The 22945-nt window shown below is 40.8% G+C and overlaps 1 protein-coding gene across 2 annotated transcripts in view; it reads left to right on the forward strand.

Moving 5' to 3' along the window:
• Window positions 1-22945, forward strand: part of LOC130161864 (glutamate receptor ionotropic, NMDA 2C-like) — a 52860-nt gene that overhangs the window by 15300 nt on the left and 14615 nt on the right. For both annotated transcript variants that reach the window (XM_056365190.1, XM_056365191.1), the window contains exons 5-11: window positions 6618-6683; window positions 7278-7466; window positions 8301-8641; window positions 9124-9238; window positions 13305-13516; window positions 20442-20610; window positions 22464-22617. In XM_056365190.1, the coding sequence (XP_056221165.1) occupies window positions 6618-6683; window positions 7278-7466; window positions 8301-8641; window positions 9124-9238; window positions 13305-13516; window positions 20442-20610; window positions 22464-22617 (1246 nt within the window). The remainder of the gene's footprint in view (window positions 1-6617; window positions 6684-7277; window positions 7467-8300; window positions 8642-9123; window positions 9239-13304; window positions 13517-20441; window positions 20611-22463; window positions 22618-22945) is intronic.

Here is a 22945-nt window from a genome sequence, read left to right on the forward strand (position 1 = left end):
TAAAAAAGAAAGAAATGAGCAGCAGTCTTGACTTTATTACCTGGAAGGACGGTCTGTCTTGTTTAAGAAGCAGAGTGGCTGATGGGATTAAAGAGCTCATAAACCAGTTTATGGAGGTAAAACTTCCACCCAGATGGAAGCAAATTGAACTCACAGTGTAAAGGCCGCAGAGAGTCCTATAAAATAACCTGAGCTTTCTGTGGAGACACAAGCGGTGAAGCTCATTCAAACTGCCACCAGTGACTTTATGGTGCTAAGAAAATTCACCTTCTTCCTACACTAAATAAAAGCCTTTCAGAACACACTGGATTATCTTAAAGATTCACCATCACCCAGCTTCAAATATTTCTGAGAAATTTTGAAGATTAATAAATTTCACATATAAAAGAGTATAATTGCTTTTGAAAAACTAGTGTTGACTGTTTACTTGTTAAATAATGAGGGCGCTGTAAAACATTTTTATTATGGCTACTTTGGGAGAGAACAGATGAATTAACTACAGATGACAACTCTTATCTATTATCGTGAAGCACTATTAAATCTCCCAGTCGTCTTTTATTTTTAAATTTTTTTAGGAAATACACAGTGAATGTTTAATCACTCACAAACCACATTTTGTTCATTACAGTTGCAAACATCAAGCAATGAGGGATTGTGGTTGCAGACGATAGTTAAGTCCAGAATAAACAAAGCTGATGGCTTAATGTGTTTGCTAGTAAAAAGGAACCAAAATGCCTTTAAAGTGTGAACATGGTGGCGTCTTGAGGCGAAGAAACTGTTGATCCTGAGTATTCGAGTGTATAACATCATTTATTACAATTTGAATCTGTCAATAGAAGATTATATTTCAGGAGTTACAGCCTCAGTCTAAGGTCACACTCTGGTTGTCATGTTGGACTGGAGTGATGCAACGAGCCGCACGTCTCTCATTGGATCACCGTGCAAGTTTCTTTTTTTGGGTTTTGTTTCTGTGCTCAGACTGACCCGCTTTCTCTGTTTGTCCTTCTGTACTTCTGTCTCTTCTCTCCACCCTCCCACCCTCCTCTTACATCTGGCTCTCTCTTGGCCTCATCATGGTCCAGAAAACCAGAATCTCCATAAGCAGGTCACGAGAAGCCCAGAGCCGCCGTGCAGTAATTCCCACTGGAAACTAGTTTTTATCGCTGGGAATGAAACTACGTTAATGGCCAGGCAGCCTCTAAGCATCACATCATGGCCCAGTAATTTCAATAAGGCAGTCAGTCAAACTACTAACACACAACATTTTTTTTTTTGTGGGAGTGGTTGATTATATAGCCAGGGGGTGCTTGTAAGATGGGAAGGTTTATCCATCAGTTTAGAGCCCCTGCTAACATAATGAGGACATGATTGCCATGATGGAGCTTAATTATCTAATGAAACAAACTGTGTTAACATGTGGCAAATGCGTTTTTCCACCCAATTGTCTCTATTCAAGGGGTAAGATCACACAAACATATCTCTCCACTTCTCATTTGAGGAAGCTAACCATGGAGATAGACACCAAGGGTATGTCCTCAGTAATATGTCTGGGAATTTGTCGAATTACAGACAAACATACAGTGTTATACGCTGGGTTTTTAGGACTGAATTTGACATGAAATATGTTAAAATTAGATTATTTTATGTCAAAAAACTAAGTCAATTAATGAGATTTTTCATTCTCCAAGAGGATTACAAACAGTACATTGCAGTCAGGATAAAGCTTTGGGGGCTCATACTCTTCGGCCTGTGGGGTTATTTCAGGAGAGAGAAGCTGCGGTTGAGTTTCTCAGATGTAATGCCTATATATCTCTATATATGTCTATACTGTATATATGGACATATATATAGATATATAGATATCGCACTCATAGGCTCACTGTAACCACAGCACTGTCTGCAAAAACATAATACAGATTGACCCTTGATATGGACTTGTGTTGAAAACTCGTTAAAAACTCAAACATCTGGTTCACCATGCTTTTTGGCCTCTGCATGTGTGCATCACTGCAATGGTGTTTATCTATCTTTCTGTATTAACTATGCAGGGCGAATAATCATGGGTGTGAGATGGACACTGGTGGAACTTGAGATATATTAAGATCTTTGCTCCATTGATATGACATGTTGAAGGCGATTTACCGATCACAGGGAGTATTATTCATCCTGTTTAAAGAAAGTTGTATAGTGCCTTCTGTGCTTGGGGGTAACACAGAGCCTGTGTTACACCTGTTGTGGAGTTTGGAAGGAGTTTGGAGGGACTGTCGCGTTGTGTTATTGGATGTGTGGGATCCAGTGTTTCTGAGGCTTGAGATTATCCGTACTTTACGCTCAGAGTCAGGATATCTCTGTTGGTAGCAGTGTTGCTCTGTGCGTGGCAATGTTTGTCTGTCAGATCCAGCACATTGGTCCAGGCTGAAATATCTCTGTATAACTATTGCATTGAATGCCAAGACATTCGCGGTTCCTAGAGGATGCACCCCAGTGACTGACTTTTCTTTTAGTACCACCATGAGGCTCACTTTTGTGGTCTTCAGTAAAGTTCTCATCTGCTATTGGATGGATTAACATGGGATTTGGTGCACATGAATTTCAAAAATTAGGTAATCCCCTGACTTTTCCTCTAGTGTGATCATCTCGTCAGCCTCAGCTGCCTTTGTGTTTAGTGCAAATCAGCAAATTTCTACACAGCATGCCAACACACTAAACTAAGATGGTGAGCATTACACCTGCTTACATCAGCTTCTTGCCATTGAGACAGGTTACCATGCTGGTGTTGCATCTGGTTTGATATCTAGCCTTACAGAGCCACTAGCAAAAAAAATTAAGATAGCAATACAATAGTGCAAAAACACATGATAACATTCAAACTTTCACTTTATTAATGGTGCTTAAGTAAAGTAAAAGTAATCAAGTCATTATCCCGATTATTATTACTGCTACAATAACGTGTAAGCAGTATTTTAATGTAGCTGGTAAAGGTAGAGCTTAGTTTAAGTACTTTATGTACTGCTGGGTAGTTGTTTGCTTGCAAAACCTTAATTTGCAAAGTAATAATATCCATCAGATAAATGCAGTGGAATAAAATTAAAATATTTACCAATGATCCTTAGTTGAGTAGAGGTATTAATATCAGGAATGGTAATAGTGAAGTATATGCACCTCCAAATGGTACTAAAGGAGAGTTAGTGAATGTACTTTCCACCACTGGAGATGGGAGCTCGCATATATACAAAGCTTTCAAGAGATTGACGAATAACATGCCTGAGTCCATATCTGAGCGGGCAACTGTGTCTGTGACCTGCTTCCTGTTTGACCGACACCAGTCTCTTCACCGTGGGGAGGTGCAGCACAGAGTTCTTCCCCGTGGGAGGAGAGGAGTGTGTGAGCAGCCACCATGTCCACCGTCTTCCTGTCACATTACCATACGCTCCTGCAGCAGGACTGTTAATTACGTCTGCGTGTGACAGCCGCAGTGCCAGGGTGGCGAGAACAAGACGGCTAGGAAGTGGAGGATGAGGAAGGGGGGGTTGAGTGTGTGAGTGTTTGAGAGTTAGATGTTGAAAAGAAGGTAATTTTGTTGTAAATTCTTGCTTGATTTCACTGTGAAGGAGAAAGTCGATGCCTTTCAACACATTCGCTTCTGACTTTGTTTGATTTTTCACAATTTAAGATGATGTTAATTGGAAAGTGATGAAACAGTGATTGGCAGGGGGAGGGATGGGGAAGGTTGGGGGTGTGGGGGTCACCACATTATTTGTTTGTTTAATAGCTCAGACACAACTAATTGGATTTTAATGACACTTCTTCCAATGTTGCACCTCACCACTCCTCCTTCACATCAGCTGAAGTGGGACACTATCGGTAACCAGGACTTCCAATCCAGAGGCATTTTTTATTTATTCACTGACAGCCTGACATGGTTGTGTACCGCTATTTTTATAGCTATTCTGGTGCACAGCCCAGTCAGTGGTCTAGTGGAGCTTTAGCCTCCGGAGGTGAGTCTCAAACAAGCTCTGACAGAGATAAAACTGGTTAAAACTGAGTGAAGGAGAGTCTAACTGTGATATTCCTGTGGTATTCCTCAGGCTGCACGGCTCTCTGGGGCTTTGCAGAGGCTCTGAGCTGTGGGAGAGGGAACAGCAACAGGAAGAAGAGATGACAGTTAGTCACCTCAGAGAGGAGAACAGACTGAGAAGATCTGAGACCTGGTCCCAAATGGCACTTGACAGTTTAACACTATCTGCTCTCTCTCTCCTGCTGCACTCTCTCATGCATGACCTCTCTATCTGCATACAAGTGTGTCGCTGTATGTTGAGACTTTCCCAGACTTCCTTCCTTCAGTTAGTGCAGGATGCTGCTGTTCAGTTTATGGAGGAGACCATATTACCCCGATCTTCAACTTCTTGCACCAGCTCCCTGTCCGTTATTGAATCAAATTCACAATATTATTACTTGTGTTAAACCCCTGCAGAGTCTTGCACCTGCTTACATCACAGGTCTACTTATGCCTTACAGCACCATTAGGCCCCTTAGATCTCCCATCCATACTCTGTTATTACACAGTCCCATCTAAAAAAAAAAAAAAAGGCAGGGACAGGGCGTCCAGACTGTGGAACAGTTTTCAAGTTTTGCTGTTAGATTACACCTGAATGCAGCCTATATGTTTGTGCTTTCTGTGTGTATGCAAATGTGTACATATACAGTATGTGTGTATTTTTAAACTGGACTGAATTGGCTGAACATTTTTATTGTGCTTGGGTCACTCCATGGATGGTAGAGTCAGTCAGTCGGTCCACCACTTTGGTCCAAACTGAAATATCTCAACAACTTTTGGATGAATTGCCACGAAATATTGTACAGACATACATGGTTCCCACGGGATAAAGTGATTTCCTTACTTTTCTTCTAGGGTCACTGTGAGATTGATATTTGCAGTTTTGAGTGAAATGTCTAACAACTGATGGATACATTGCCATGGTCATACATAGTCCTCAGAGGATGAAGCCTAATAAATTTTGTGATCCCGACTTTTCCTCTAGCCTCAGCAGCAGGTAAAAGTTTACATTAATCCAGTGAGATATGTCAATATCTATGGGGTGGATGAGCATTAAACTTTGTACAGACGTTCATGGGACCCAGATGATGAATCCTAATGATTATGGTGATTCCCTGACTTTTCCTCTAGATCCACCATGAGGTTGACATGTCTTAATTATTATAGTAAAATTCATGTCACTGTTGGGATGAATTGTAATCCCTTCGGTGATCCCTTAACCTTTCATCTCGTGCTCTAACACTAACCTTAATGCAGCACTTGAGTACAGATTTGTTTTGCCGTTATTTTTTTCCGTGACCAAAGGGTTTCAAGTTTGTATCCTTTAGGAAAATATGTGTAACAACTTCTCCTATGACCTCCTAGATATGGTTAAAGGGTACGGTTCATTCAGAAAAGTCTTTTTATTCTCCCCGTGTTGACTATTCCAGCTTCTTTGCTTCTGCATCCAGTCCCTCCTCTTCTTATCCCTATAGCATATTCTATCTGAATGCTATTTGAAGGACATGGGTTCAGTGGGCTCTCATAACTTTCCATCTTATCTACCAATACACACAAGTACACACTCAGTAGGTATGCAAATGTATGCAGATACATACAACATTGAACCACCCCTTCTTGACAGAAAGAGAGCAGTTTGCAGTTCAGCGATGCTTGTTCCAGACTGAGGCTGAACATGGACACTCAAAGCTCTATAGTAAAATGTAAGCGTCTGTGAAGGTGCAAACTGTAATACATATGTTCAAGGAAACCGTTCCATATACAACACATTTGTATGCTTGCTGTCATATGTAGATATTATATTTTTATTATAAACTTTACAACTGTGCTTTTCAGGAAATCGTCGATATTTCTGAAGATTTTAAAACGTGATAAACTTAAATTAACTGCCATTGTCCAAGCATAGTTCAATTTAGTCCTTTCTTTTTCCCCGTTTGTCACTTCTTATCAACTTAATTGCTTTAGGAAGGCCGTTCCACTGAGTTGCCTATGTGACTTTTAACAGGGATGGTTCTACAAGTGATAGGATGCTTATTGATCAAGAGGACAAACCATTAAAATGCACAGTCCTAGTGGTTGTAAAACTTCATTCAAATTTAAATATTCTGCAGTAGCGACAGTGTTAAAGGTGCAGCCAAAATGAGGAGCAGCAGCCAAGCTAATTTGAAAACCTTTCGACAGTTCGCTTCTGTTGTGACAGAAAGGTCAGCGCTGGTCTTGGATCTTCGTTTGCTGATTTACTCAAGATATTTTCACTCAGCAGAGTTCTTCTCTTCACAGGTGAGGAGTATTTCCTGACCCGAAGGCCCGTTCAGAGTTCATGATGTATTTTGAGAAGTGTATGTTTGACTCGTCTTGAAATTAAATAAGATTTTTGAGACACAGAAAAACTGACAAGACACCATTTCAAACTGCTTTTACAGCAAACATCCACCCTGTTGAAATGTCTTTAAAAAAAAAAAAAAAAAAAGCATGATGCCATTCCTTCACCCATTTGTCATTTAATGAAAAACATTTTCCCCACCTGAATCCTTAAATGAGACTCTCTTGGTCTTTACAGGCAGAGGGATCCTCCTTCCTGCAGATGGGAGCGTCTCTGGAGCAGCAGATCCTCTGCATGTTCAAGGTCCAGAAACGGATTTCATTGCTAACTGTCAATCAATATTTGGACAGAAATCTGTGTTGTCATAACAAATGGCGAGAGGGTCAAGTCTAATGGCTGATTAACACTATGGAGGGAAACCCTAACAGTCAGTGGGTGGAAGCCGTGATCTGATGTTCTGGACCAGTTTCCACAAACAAATACGATCTGTATTTAGGATGGATTGTAAAAACTCTCATGAGATTATAGGGATTGTTCCGGGAGTCAACGGGATAATCTCTGTTAAATCTGTGATACCCCAACTTTACCTCATCATGTAGTGGGAGCATTTCCACAACTCAGAAATGTCAGTTGTATTAGGCACATTTGTGATTATTAAATCAGTTAGGATTTTAAAAGTTCCTATGATTACTGTCGTGTCAACCCAAACCTCAGACCCAAGGTCCTTCATTTAAGTTGATTATATCTTGTTTGTTTAATCCATACAAAAACTATTTACCATTATATGGGAGGTTGCTTGCTGAACTGTTGAGGGTGAGGGTGGTATTGAAGCTGTCATCATCAGTCCTTCACACTGTTATTTGAGCAGTGATTATTAACAATATCTCCCTGTTTTAGCTCATGGAGGAGTATGACTGGGGCGAGTTTGCAGTGATCACCAGCTTGCTGCCGGGATATGACACCTTTGTGGACATAGTTCAGTCCTACACAGATACCTCCTATTTCCTGTGGAATCTACAGGATATTTTGACTCTGGAAATGTCTGTTGGGGCCAATGATGCAAGGACCAAGCGCATGCTGCAGCAGGTACAATGAGATATACGGCTCCCGGATTGGGTTCCACCAGCTATCTGTAAATCCAACACTAAATTTGTGTGTGAAGTCCTTAAATTAAGTTAACTACTGGCTAAATTTGGTTACACCAATAAAACAAGAAGAAAGTTGTGTTTTAATGGTGCAACTTTAGTAATGTCCAATCAAAAGCAACAAGCTACAACATCAAAAATGTAGCATTACTAGATGTTACATAACTACCAAAAATAATAGTTTAATTGACAAATACAATACTAAACTTAAATATCAATACTTGTTAAATGTTGGTATGACTTTGTTTTGTCTGTATAAATGTGTGATTCAGGGTTAATAGTATTCATACAGTTCAGGGACTCTGGGAAATATCCAATTATGCTAACCAAACCAACACTTTTTGGTAATTTAGTTCAACATCATTAGTTTATTATTTTGTGAAATGTAATTAAAAATTTTCCCACTTTACATATTTAAAAAAACAAAACGTTTTTGAAACCAGTCCATGATTACAAGCCAACGGTGGCTTCATTAATTGGCGTCATTTAGCAACGCAACATTTAGCCTACAAAAGCAGTTATTGGGTGTAAATATTTAGTAGAAACTGAGTTCTATGTAAGAACTTGTTTGTGTGAAGCAATCTTTTAATTTGGCGAATTTTAAAGCTCCACTTAGTAAACACTACCCTCGCTTTGTAATAACTATGCTAAGTTTGAAACTTAGGAACAGCTGGAGTCACTGGCTTCTGGTGACCTACAGTAGTGCTGCATGTTCAGGCTGTGTTTTCTCTCTGTTCTGTGAATCACCACTGAGAGACTGTTTTTCTGTCTGCAGGTGGACTCTCAGGTCCTGCTGGTATATTGCTCCTACGAGGAGGCGCAGTACTTGTTCCATCAGGCAGCTGAGGTGGGCCTGCTGGGGCCAGGCTACATCTGGATCCTCCCCAGCCTGGCCGTGGGCAACCCCGACAGCCCTCCACCTGTCAGCTTCCCTGTTGGCGTGATTGGTGTAATTACAGACCAGTGGAGGAAAAGCTTGCGGCAGAGGGTGAGGGAGGGAGTCGCCATCGTAGCCAAAGGGGCCGAAAGCTTCAAGAAACAGTACGGTTTTATTCCTGAGGGTCATGGCGACTGCAACAAGCCGGCTAAACAGTCAGACAACAATACTCTTTTCAGGTGAGTCATACTTTTGTTAGCCTGAATACAAGTTGAATGAATTGTTGTAGACAATTCTGATGCATAGACAGGAGAGCACAACTTTAGCTTTCAAACTTCTCACATGAGCTCACCAGTACACAACATTAAGTAAAAGTATTTTGAGCCACTTTTGCCTGTGGTCTGAAATGCAAATTTACCTGGATTCATTATTCACATCCCAGTCTGTCATGGACGTATCAGTGAAATCACTCAGCAGAAACACCCTGCCCTCGACCAATCAGCTGCCTCTATCATCCCGTAATGAGCTACTTCCAGTCACCCACATTACATTAAGGCCTCCCAGGGGAACTTTAGGTTTAATTAGGACATGATCATTATGTGTGTTTATCTGTGGACATGAATATGCAAATTCTAGTGTGATGTAGAATCAGAGTCCCTTGATTGCGTACTATATACTTTCGCTGTATGTGTTGAAGAGTTTGTGTTTCTACGAGTTGCAGGCACATGCTGAACGTTACGTGGGAAAGGAGAGATCTGTCGTTCAACAACCAAGGCTTCCTCTCCAACCCATCCATGGTCATCATTGCTTTGGACCGGGAGAGACTTTGGGACAAGGTACTGGGCAGCAGAAACTGATACGTAAAAACACACTATCATTAATAGCACGGGAGACCTCAAAGTCAACACTCGCAATATTGAAATGAAAATGTTAAACTCTTAATGAATAATCTAGGATGTTTTTTCCCCAAACCTCAACTCTGAATATTGCTTATTTAATCATTAAAGGATTCGAGACCAAACACATACAGTATGTACAGACATACAAACGCTGGGTAGACTTCGCTGTTTGAAAATACATTCACTTTAACAAATTAAAGACATGATCTAGTCCCCCGCTGTGTATCTGCCTGTGCCCCCCCAACACATCCATGTGAATGAACAAGTTAGCACCATTAAAACAATTTGCTTTTACTGTTTGCAATGTGAGGATTCTCAGGCAATTTCTTGAGCACCTTTATAAGTCACATTGAACCTGTGTGTTTTGATTTGACTGAGCTAAACCTGGCTTAAGGTTTTAAAGTAGCATCCCAACTACTATAACTAACTGCCTGTTGTTTTTAGAACACCAGCATGTACCTTTCCCTTTAACCTCATTCAGTATCTTTGCCTCATCTATCTCCCTCTGTGCCCCCCCCCCCAACTCCTGCCTCTGTGTTTGAAAACCGTTAGCCTACACTGACTCTATAATCTGGCTGGATGCAACAAGTTTATACCACTTGCATTGTGATGTCAAGATGGATTTTGGGAAAAGCAGGAACCAAGGCTGGTCAAGGGAAAGTGGATATATTAAAAATCGAAACTTGAACAAGAGATCACAAAATAAATCCTGGTGATATTTGAAGGTATAACTGAAGTCGTAATTTCAAATCAATAATGTTGTTTGTCTGTGTGTTTCCTGCTGAAGCTGTGTCCTTCTCTTACTCCTGCTTCATCATCACCATGCCTTGCAATTTTGTTGAGTATTTTCACTCCCTTTTACACACACACACACACACACACACACACACACACACACACACACACACACACACACACACACACACACACACACACACACACACACACACACACACACACTTATCAAAGCCCGAGGGTGTATTGAAAAAGTGCGACAACACAAAGAGACCTGAACGTAATCTCACAGCTACAGTTGAACTCATTTATTTCTGCCCTGGAAAGACCAACCTACTTTATCAATGTCACCTTCTGGCTGGTGTGTATGTATGTGTGTGTGTATGAACATGGACATGTAATTGTGCTGAAGTGGGGTTCGGATTGTATGAGTGTGGAGACGTTAAAGTCGCACTTGTGCAGCCAACAGCCTTGTTCACACACACTATCGACAACAGGACACCGCTTAAAACAAGATACCGTACATGCGTCTAAATTCTGAATCCTCTCTCCTTCTCTGTCTCATTACAACCTGATCTGTCACTGCTTTTTCTTCCCATCCTCCTCTTGTCATGTAGCTCATCCATAATGATGACAGGTTGTGGTGTACTTGCTCTTTTCAAGTGTTTCTCCTCCACTGTGACACCTTGACAATTTAACATGATTTTCTTCCTGAGGAGTGCTGCTGTGTGACATTTAGGACAGGAAAGCCCCCTTCCTCTGCTGGGCCCCTCTCCTGGTTTTTCCCACTTATCACTCGACTCTGCAGTTCCCCTTATTTTTGCAGAGTGTTTTAGCATCTTTCAGCTCAGCCCACAACTTTACTGTTTTGGTTTACTCTCACCACTCCAGCAAAAAAGCTCCAGCCGACAAAGCTAGCTGATGAATGTGCGAGGGAATTCAGCTTCAACATTTCCATCATTCATATTTCCCTCAGAGGTGTAGACCAAAATGGAGTTAGAAGGAGAGTAAATATTCATGATTGCTGGACAAAAACATGACCAAATGAATGCTAATGTTGCTTTGTAAATATGCAACTGTTTGCTAATATGTTTACATGCAACCTGGAGGTGTGGGGTTTGAAAGAAGTGGGCATTAAAGTGGCAGGGATGGTTTAATGAAAAGATGCTACTGAGTCACATTAATGAAATTATAGGATCTGTTGTTATCGGAGCTCAACTCATTCTAAGGACTAAAACTCAGGATATCTCAAACTCGGCTGCTTTCATTTTGGCCATGCTTTTATTAATCTGTCCCTCAACTGTATAGTGAGCAATACTGAATACAATACTGGGGTACCCCTTTAAGTAAAAATAACTGGATACACTCCCATATGAAAAACTTGATGAAACCTAGAATCAGTGGTTTAAAGAAAAATGAATTTGAGGTGATTTAGATTTTGTGAAAAACTCTGGATTACTTTGGCATATTGGGTTTTTGGATTTAAAAAAAACTTTTCATAAGATGTTGAGGGGAAAGAATTTAATCTGTGAGTAATAACCTTTTTTAATCCATAAATTATAATTAGGGTGATCATGTCATCCATTTTTTGGCCGGTGACAAAAGCCTCAGCAACAGATATTTTAAAAACTCAAATAAAACTGAAACTATAGAGACACACTGATCCCATCATGACTGAATGAATGAACTGATAGTGGACACACTGAAACTGGGTTTAATGGTCAAAAGCAAATCTGCTTAATAAGCGGAATATTGGCATCAATGCCAATCTGGCTTATTGGCCCAGTGCATCCCTAAAACAAGGGATGTGGGGGTGGGGTAGGGAGGGACGGTATAGGGTTCATGAGACAACAATATCACAAAGAATAAGGAGTAATTACAATTTTTTTTAAGTGAATTTTCAAGTTCAGCTTGTAGAGCTACAAAAAAAGCTTGGACAAGCCCTGATTTCCAGTATTTGTATGATGGCCATCAAATAGAAAGAGGCTGTATACTTACAGATAGAGTCTGACACTAGTTTGAATAGGCTGCTTTATTGAAACTAACATTCCACATTTGAAATGAAAAAATCATTAAATAATAATAATAATAATAATTCCTGTATTTTAACCCAATATCCTTTATTTAAAAAAGCCCTGGTACCTTCCTAACAGTGCGGTGCATCATGAGAACAACAGCTCCTGCTTAAGATGCTCAACTAGATGATAAGACACATGAGAATCCCATAAAAGACTGATTGAAATGATTGATCTTCACAACTGGCATCTCTGTGATTCACAGATGGCGCGGGGAAACAAATCAGCAACTTACACTTCATACTGTTTACCTTCAGATTTGGATTTGTAATTCATCCATGTATGACGAAGGCAGAGCGTTAGCATGAGTGAGCTGAAGAACAAATCGAGAGTTGGTATGAAGAAGAGGTATGAATAGGAGGTCTCATTAAACCTGTGAGGGAGCGAGTTTTGCATGCAGTAAGTCAGCGCAGGCTGAGCTCAGTATGGCTCATTAGGTTGGGTTGATATGACAAACAGTCCTGGTTCTCACAGAGAGGGCTTCACTGAGCTTAGTGCAGACTTCGATGGGATTATTCATTGTGTGATGTGACATTATACAACAATTCTGGTCCCAAGTGGCTCCCTTTGACATTAAAAAACTTATCTTTTGCTTTTTCTTTTTCAATACTTATTGTAAGTGTATACTTTTACCTGTTTGTGAAGTTATTTCAGCTTAAAAACCTTTTTTTAGCACAAAAACATTTTTTTATTATTAAAGCAGTTTCAACACACAAAGACAGAAAAAACACATCATAAATATCACTTATCACTTGAACAGTTCCCATTTATGAACAATGACATTTCAATTTGTTTCTTCAGTTGAAAAAAAGGAAATTAATAATTGAATAATCAGTCAACAAAATGAACACAGATTGAAGGCAACACATGCTGGGATATATTATTAATGTGATGCAGTCGGTTTGCTCTTTGTATTAGTTTCTGGTTTCTTTCTTTCTTTCTTTTTTTTGTCTCAACTCAAACTCTCTAAAGTCTCCTCAGTATGCATTAATGAACTCTCCTTTCATCTTCTAATCTCCTTCCTCCAGGTCAGCACATGCTAATTTTTCTTAAAAAAAATCATTCGTCCTGTGAAGTAGGGAAAGACAAAACAGGTGAAAGAGAAGGGTTTGACATGAAGTGAAGGTCACGGCTGAGATTCATACATGTGTGTGATACCGATGAGCTCCTCGTCTCCCACCTTACCTCTCCAGGTGGGTACGTACGCTCGGGGGATCCTCCAGGTCCGCTACCCTGTTTGGCCTCGGTATGGCAGCTTCCTGGAGCACGTGTCTGATGATCGTCACCTGACTGTGGCAACGCTGGAGGAACATCCCTTCGTCATGGTGGAGCACGTGGACCCTGGCACCGGCACATGTGTCCGCAACACGGTGCCCTGCAGGCGTCAGTCCAATCAAACGGAGAGGTACAGATAGCAACACAAACACATGTACACCTTTTTACATCTGCTCATACATGCTGATTTAAACATTATGCAGTTGAGACACAGATACAGGCAGGGCTATGTATTGAACCCAAAACATTTTTGTGCCAGCTGAAATGTGTCAGTAGCACTGGGTATTGAAAACTGTCATGTACCAAAAGCTGGAAATGGCATGCTACTCCCATGTCTGTCCATTAAATATAAGCTCAGCAGTTGGTTAGCTTAGCTTAGCATAAAGACCTGAAACTGGGAAACAGCTGGCCTGTTTTTCACAGCGCTGACACTTTGAAAAACCTTAAAGAGGAGGAGGAGGAGGAAGAGGAGGAGGAGGGGGGATAATGTGAAGCTGGTCTTGGCCAGGGAAAAGAGGGCAGCATGGAGGTTTGATTTGAGGTAAAAGTGTTTGTAGCAGTAGCATTATGTTGACTTGCCAGTGTATTGTGTGTCATGTTGAGTTCTGAGTGTCTGGTTTGTAAAGGTGGGTTGTAGCAACCGTTATTTTGTCTTAATTTTGATGCAGCCGGAATTGGCATTCGGTGGACGAGTCTCATTTTACTGTCTCGAGCACCAACACCTTATTTCTATGTCTCTCTCACGATTGTCTTTTGTTTTTCTGCTTGGATAGCCCACAATCTGTCACACTGTCCTCTTCTGCAGGTTCAGTTTGCTCTGCTGCCTTTAAAGGAGCTATTTTGTAAGTTTTGCTCTTTCTACATAGTCAGTGTTAGCATTAACAGTTATTTACTTACCAGTGTAGACAAAATGCTGCAAGTTCAGCATCAAACTTCATTCTTTTACTCACCAACAGCTGTCTCCAGTGGAGGAAAGAAACACGTTAACATGTTAACTCTTGTCTCTATCACGTCTTTTTTTCTACTGAAGTTAGCACGCTAACCAGCTAGCCATGGCCCGTTTTGTTTCTGTCCCCTTCTGATAGCGACTCACCGTAGCCTCCAGTCTGCCATGAAGACATAGTGCTGCCCAGAAATCCTATTTCATATTTCACGCCACCTGCATCCAGCAAGAAACCTAGTTCAGCAGCAGAGAAAACTGACAAATAGCCCCTTTAAACTGCAACTCTTTGTGCAAACTTTCCATTATTCTGAGCATTTCCAGACCTTCTCATCCATGTTGACTTTTGTTAAATAAAAAAATGTTTAGAATAACATTATATATTTCAAAGTGAAGCGTCATTTTGGTATCAGTAGAGAAAGTCAGGTATTGTGTCGGCACCAGTGTGGAAACATTTAAATAATACCCAGTGCTACACACAGACATCTGCACCCTCCCTCTCAGTTTCTCTGCCCTAGTTTAGTTCTGAGTAGACACTGCAAACCTCTTCACTTCATTAAACACAGAGTAATTGTGTGTGCTGAGTGTCTAAGCACTTTAAAAACACACCTCTGGTGTCAAACTCAGATCACAGCATGGCAGAAAACAGTCATTAAACAGCTATTACCTCTGACTGCCTACAACTGGTGCTCACCAGGAATACACAATGTCTTCATTATGTTCAAACAAACACAGACAATAGAAACACTAGTCTGTCGTAAATCTAATGGCAGATCTGACAAAGTATCAACCGCTCTGTCAGCTTAGCTTTATGGTTCCACTCCGAGAAACCACATAATATATGTTACAACCACAGCTGGGAAACATGATCCTTATTTAAAATACTTGACAGTCTCTTTCCTTAGCTGATCAGTACTTTTAGCACACATTATAATTTACATGTCAGCTACACCTCACTAGCTTACGAGATGAAAAATAGGAGGTTAAAATCAGGACTAAACACTTTTACCAAAGCCTGTCTGTGATGCATAAAACCTAATATGAATCAATAATGTTGAGAAATGCATACAGCTTTCCGATCACAGACATATTACGATATATTACTTTCTATTAGGTATCTCTTTAGTAGCAATTCTTGGCTTGGATAATTGATCTTGAATTTTCAGTTTAGCTGTTTGTCATCGCGTGATGCTGTTGTCATGGCCACACCTAGGGGTGTCTCCTCTGGACGATTCTTTCAAGGATGTTTCTCATTAAGCAATCATGTATTCTCTTTGTTTGTCGATTGGAAGTTAAACTTCACCTATCTATATGAACTGTCACATCCACTACTATTGTTTACACTGATGATGGCTTATAACTGAAACGCATTCGTTCTTTGCCCCACATTAAACAAGAGGACCATCTGCACGACTGTGCACCCAAGTCATTGCTGGAGTGTTTGGAGTTGTGCATGTGTATGTGTAGTGTAATGTGCAGCACACCAAGAATCTATTAATCATCTTTAATTCTGACCAGAGGACACACATCATGTTCTGAATACCAACAAATGCAGGAATCACCATGAGAACAGATACAACTTTAATGTTGTTCTGTCTAACCTGCCACATGTCACTGCAGTGGTTTGGTAATTTATTTAAAGGTCTTCACAAACACATTTTTTTCTGTATGCTGATGTTTTCTTGCTGTTGCTATTGCTGTTGGCAAGAGACTTCCTCACCCCAACCTTCACCCACTGTAACACTTTCATTTCACTCTGGAGGTTTGTTACTTCTAACTTAATTCCCACTGGAAGATTTTCTCTCTGCCTGTTATTGATCATGTTGCTATGTATTCATGCTGCTGTGTTGTTTATTTGCAGCGGGGTAGCACCATACTGAACGTACAGCCAACCCAACTTTTACAGATAAGTTTGTGTTGCAGTTAACACACCAAGGCAAATATTTTTTGAATGATATATTCGAAGATCTGAAGCAATCACTGCTTCAATCTTTCTTCATTCTGACATTCAAAAGCAGATAAAATGCCTCCCTTTTTATTATTATGTATAAAAGGAAAAAGTCAAACAACATTTAGCTGCTGCCTCACATTATTAAACAAAATACACAACAAGTAAATCCTGCAGCACATGCAACCTTCAGACATGTTACTCAAGTTCATTCATTTAACACGGACTTTTATGAAAAAAGGTGAATGATCAACAGCTCAACAGAGTGCTTTTATGGTAGTAAAGTGTCCTTGAGCCCAAAGGAATATTTAATCATTTTGCGAATTATGCCTTATTCTTTTTCTTGCATAGAGTTTATTTAGCAGGGACCATACACAGCTATAAGTAAGATTTGGGGAAGCTTATATAAATGAGTTCAAAAGGTATCAGGTTTCACATGTGACCTCCTTTGTGAAATTCAGTGACCCCATTGTCATTCTGGAGGCAGTGTGCGCGTTTATAAAACACTCAGACATCCCTGCACCAGCGTGTGCAGTAATAACAACTGGGCCACTATTTCTAGTCATCTTGAAAAAACAAAAGCGAAATACAAAATTATTATTTCATTTTTATTTCATTTTAATTTAAATGCAAAACTGCTTTTGTAATTTTCTTTCAGAAATTGTCAGTGCTGAACATACTGATGTCTGTCTATCAAACAGGAGACCTCCACAGCCTCCAGTGGAACTGTCTGTGGTGAACACAGACTGTGGCATCAATACTACAATGGCTACATGCTCCCTGCACTGCATCTTCTTTGTCTTCAATATTTGAAGTGACATTTGTGTTGTATCTTTGTACAGCAAGGAAAGGAGTGTTCCCCTAAAACAGTAAAACAACAGGTTTGGGGAGAAATGTCCACACAATACACAAAGTCCTGTGTGCGCACGTGTGTGTGCATGTGGGCTTGTTTTTCTATATCCGTTGGGTCTGTGGGGACCAAAATTGTGGACCCCAGATGTTTAAATAACTGTTTGAGGGTTAAGAGATAGTGGTTATCCATTCAGTTGTGATGGTTATGGTTAGGCTAAGGGGCCAGGGAATGCATTATTTGAATGACAGGTCCCCACAAATATGGTAAGACAAAGGTGTGTATGTGTGTGAGGGTATGTATCGCTTATGCAGATTGCAGAGCTGACCATGGCTGGCACATTAATTATAGAGAGAAATATGTAACGGTGGTTGTTGGGTGCGATGGCACATTGATTGCCAGTAAAGAAGATTTATCTGTCCAACATGGGGACATCTGTCATAGCATGGGACAATGTTATCCCATCCTACCCTCTTTCTGTTTCTCTTTCACCATTTCTCTCCGGCTGGCATGTCCCATTTGGACGGCGACCAACAAAAAGGGAGAAGGAAAGAGAGAGGGAGACAAGACTGCTGCTATATAAATCAGTTAATCTTGCTGTTGTGTCTGAGCAGCTTCCTTGCTGAGCAGATGTTTAGCATGATTAAAACTTTTTGTCTTGCTCATTAAAAACCCTTTCTATAGCCAGATAAGGGCTTCTTTTGCCAGAGAGCTGAGCTGATTAAGAGCAGGAATTCCACACTAAAATCCAACTATGGAAATCTTGGTTATATGATATAGTAACATGCAGTGAGCAGATGGTAATGTAAACTTGTGCAGAACAACTGGATTAATGAAATGTTAATAAGTGATTTGGTAGAAAATTAATCAGCAAAAATTTTGATAATTGTTAATTGTTTAAATAATTTCATCAGCAAAAATACAAGGGAATTAAAAAAGCTAAAATTGACGGTTGCATTTGGACGGCTGCCACCCTTCGCTACAGAAAGGGCATAGCTACTACTTCCTGCATTGGCACTGAACATTAACATAGCATTTAAAATGTCTAGAGTCATCCAATATGAAAGGAATTCTGAGGGATACTGGGCTGCTTGTGCGCATAGGTTTTGTGCTCTGATGGTCTGGGTGACTTAATCATAGTTTCTTAATTTTTAATTAAAGGAAATCTTAATGCTACATCATACAATGATATATTAGACAGTAGTGAGTTCTGAACTTTGTGGCACCAGTTTGGAAGGAATTCTATGGAGGAATCTGACTGATTTGACCACAAACAGTGCTGTCCATTTCCTGTGTCAAATCAACAGTCGACCCACTTTTTTTAAGCGTGACAACGATCGTTCCGAGACCTTAAACCGCTGGGTTATTACTGCAGCCACACTGAAAAGGTCCCCTAACTTTAATAAAGTAGTAATTTTAAGCCGAACGACAATATTTCCTTTTACTTAATCAAGTCAATTTGGTGCTAGATGCGAAGCAAACGTTAACCAGAGAGTTGTGACGTCATAATGGATTTATTTTTGTGTATGTTGACTTGGCGATAGTGGCGTCACATCAGTGAATATTTCTATGTGTTGTTCTAAAGGGCAGTTACAAACGAGATATTTTATTAATTCATTTGGAGGACTTGTTGTTCTTATGGCTGAAGTGGTGCAGATCCCTGTGGCCATGTTCCAAGATCTGGTGGAAAACCTTCCCAGAGGAGCGAAGGCTCTTACAGCGACAGATTAAGGACCATGGTTTTGAATAAGATGTTTAACAATCACATACTGGTGTAATGTCCAGGTGTCTGTATACTTTTGGTCATGTACGGTAGTGTGTCTTCCCCTTTTATAGATTAATCAAGAAGACAATCCACAGATTATTGGAAATAATAGTTTGTTGACAGTAACGGTAGCCCAGTGCTTTCTTCATCTTTCCTGCTTGATCACAGTGGTGGTAATTTCAAATATCCTCCTCTTCCTCTTCTTTCTCCTCCTCCTCAGTCTGTCCTCCTTTGCTCTTGCCCTCTTTTCCCTCCAAACTGAAGTCGCCTCTCTGTCAGGGCCTCATCTGGTTGCTCGCCTTGTGCTTCCTGTCTGCCGTTCACCTGAGAATCATCCTCTCTCGCTCTCTCTGGTCCAACTCCCTCATGGTGCTTCCCTCCACGCTGCACTAGTTTCTGGGCATTTTGTGGAGAACACACAGCACAACACAACTGCTGCTAATCCTCAGAGGATCCTGCACTGTACGTGTGTGCATGTGTTTGTGTGCGAGACGGAGAGACTCGGCCCAGTTTAACTGCGTTCGTGTGTGTGTGTGCATTGTTAGTGGAGTGTGTATAATGACGACAGGTGGCCAGCTCCTGCAGCAATTAATTAACGCTGCGTTTATCAGAGCTATTGACTCCTGTGAAAGAAGGGAGCCTTTCAAAAACACTTAGAATTTGTCTAAAATGAACACTTACACTTATGAAAATAATCAACCTCAATGTTAATTATGTGCTTGATTTTTTTTTTCCATTCAACCTGATTTGTTCACTCTCATGCTCTCTTTATTGTCTTCAGCTCTTTTGCTGACTCATTGACATGAGGTTATCTCAATCACACACACACACACACACACAAACACACTGTGACTCAGCCCTCATAGATTTTAAACCTCCACTTTGGCAGCTGGATAGATGAAGAAGCAGAAAACAAAAAAAAAAGGAGAGGGTTTTTTCCTCAGGAAGTGTGTCGACTTCATTTTTGGTCTGTCTGCTCATAACTTTCATTGTCCACTGTTGCTTGAAGCTGCTCTCCATTGTTTTTTCATTCTATTAGTTTTCACCATTTCCTGTCCTTCTGTTCTATTCTTCTACACCCCATTAAATAACGAGGCCACAGAGAGGAAGTGAGTGTGTCCCTCAAAATGCTGCACACCTTAATGGCCTTTGATTAGAGGCCACAGTCGCTCAACCATTCACTGTGGGCTCTGTCATGCTGCCTGTGTGTGTGTGTGTCTGTGTGTCTGTGTGTCTGTGTGTCTGTGTGTGTGTGTGTCAATTTTTAGTCGTCTCCTCAGTCTCTCTGAAAGACACCTTGTTAACAGACATTGATTTTAGCTAATGAACCAGCCATCGCCTGCCCTTCAGTTTGCTGTCGTAGACGATGGTCAGTGTCAGCGTCACAGCCCACGACTATTTAGCACTCACTCCCCGAAACAAAGTGAAACACAGAAGAAGAATCACAGGAGCTAAAGATAGCAACAGTCCCAGCTGCCAGAGAGGCTTTTTGATCACAAGATGTTGAGACAAAACTGTATGACTGTGCTTTTTCTCGTTCCTTCTCACACAGCATCATTGGCCATGCAGAGTCCTACACCAAACTGTGCTGTAAGGGCTTCTGCATAGATATCCTGAAGAAGCTGTCCCGCACCATCAAGTTCTCCTATGACCTCTACCTGGTCACCAACGGAAAACACGGCAAGCTGGTCCGTGGGATTTGGAACGGCATGATTGGGGAGGTGAGAATGAGAGCAGTTATTTAAAGGAGGAGAAAATCCCTGAATGGAGCAGCCAGTGCAGCTGTGTTTGAGTTGCTTAGTGGCCTTCTACACACAATTATTAGAGCAAGGTGTTAAAATGTTCATCCACCAATCTGTCATCATCAGGGACCCCTGATGATATGTGCTGTACCTAGAGTCTACAAATTGCCTGCAGGTGAGGCATTTATGGAACATCTAGCGTCTGCAGATAGTCTCCATGTGGGGGTGGTTCTTCGATGGGCTTCTTTGCCTTTGGCCCCTGAGAGTCTAGGATCATCACTGATGTTAGATGCCACTGAAAACAGAAGTGAATATTGACCCACAGTTTCAGGAACGTTGCATACAGTAATAGTAACTATTCTTCAACTATCCGTTATCCATTCCAGCAAGTTGTAAACTCCAAGTTGATATATTATCATCTTGTGAGGAGTCTCACAAGCTCGTCCTTTACTTTGTTTGTATGCTGTTTAGTGCTGGGCAGGAAGAATGTGGTTGGTTTATCAGAGCTTTTTGGCTGAACTACACATTGTCATTTTACCCATTGTTAATTTAAAAAATATTAATTGTTGCAGCTTTAACATCAAAATGACTTTAAATAAAGAATGAAAAAACTTGAACTCTTCACTGAACAACAACAAAAACAGCTGCCAGCAAATCCTTTATTGTCTGTTTAATTTCACTACACCTGCCTTCAAATCTTAAATTAGCTTTGAAGCACATGTCCCATCAAGTCGGAGCAGGAGGAAGTGTGAAAATCAGTTTGGGAATTTTTGTGCATTCAGACCAGAGGAGCAGATTACATGCTCCTCCACCAGCTGAGAACAATACATACTACTCTGTAGATAAGGGCTTAAATCAATTGTGTCACAAAGCTAAAAAAAGACTGACTGAAAAGCATTTATTTTGAAAAGGTTTTTATTTACTACTTTTAATTATGAAATGTTAAGTAATTGGTACAGCTGCCACACAGATCTAGTGATGTAAGTACCTCAAAGAAGTACTGAAGGACTTGTAGTAAATATATATAGTGACCTCCGCACTATAGTACAGTTGGTGGATGATAGTCATGATACATGGTGTCTTAAGTGACAAAAGCTTGGCTCAGTGTGTTTCTTTGATTCTTGGATGGGTTTTATGTAGGTGAGTGGTGTGACGCCGTGGAGCTAACACAGACTTTTCCTCCCGCACACAACGCCACATCAAACACAGGTGCATCTGAAAGTGAAACGTCCTGAACAGGTGTTCCTCTGGAGAGAATTCTTGCCTGTGTTTCTCTGCCTGAAGCGCTCTGCTCGGGGTCCGTACTCGTGTGTGTGTGTGTGTGTGTGTGTGTGTGTGTGTGTGTGTGTGTGTGTGTGTGTGTGTGTGTGTGTGTGTGTGTGTGTGCATGTGCATGTGTGCTACATTTATGAAGAAAAAGATTTTTCTGCAAAATTCCAGCTTCTCAGGAAAGATACCTTGAATACGAGCACATCTGAGCTGCAGCCTTCTTCTCTTGGATGCTCAGATGATGTGAGAAATATTTTTTCTATTAATCTCTGCAGGCAGCCCTTATTGAAGTCACACTTTACTGTACAGCACAATGTGTTTACTGCATTGTGGCTTCAATGTTCAAAAGGTATTTCATGAAATTTAGAATTTGCTCTCTTTTCAACGAAGAAGAGTAGTCTGTTGGGACATTTTGTTGGGTTAAAATATACACATTCAGAACTCTTTTACCAACAAATAAAATACTCTGGTACAAATGCAGAATAAATACAGGAAAGGACATTTTTACACTGCTGCCCACTGTCAATGCCTCACCCATTTTATGTCTGTCTTTCTTCTCTTAGGTTGTTTATAGACGAGCTGACATGGCCATTGGCTCCCTCACTATCAACGAGGAGCGTTCAGAGATCATTGACTTCTCAGTGCCGTTTGTTGAGACAGGCATCAGCGTCATGGTAGCCCGCAGCAACGGGACAGTTTCCCCATCTGCCTTCCTTGGTAAGAAAAAAAACAAATGCAACATCCACTTTGTTTTGGTCGTGTTAGTTCAATACATGCGTTATCCCGGAGTGTCATTTACAGTACATGTGAGCCATGTTGCTGCCACCTTCTTTGTCACCAGCTTCTCCCAGGATGGCCTACTTAAACGAGTTCTGTCTCTGCAGACGCTTCAGGAAACTTCCCATTAAGCTTTTATCCTGATGATAACTGGAGCCTACAACTAAATCCCCTTACGTGCCACGCACACACCTAAATCCCTTTTTCCAAACCCCAAACAACAAAATTCAACACAAAATGAACGGAGCACTTCTCTCCTTCTCATTTT

The sequence above is a fragment of the Seriola aureovittata genome, chromosome 21, assembly GCF_021018895.1.
Source record: "Seriola aureovittata isolate HTS-2021-v1 ecotype China chromosome 21, ASM2101889v1, whole genome shotgun sequence".
Taxonomy (NCBI): Eukaryota; Metazoa; Chordata; class Actinopteri; order Carangiformes; family Carangidae; genus Seriola; species Seriola aureovittata.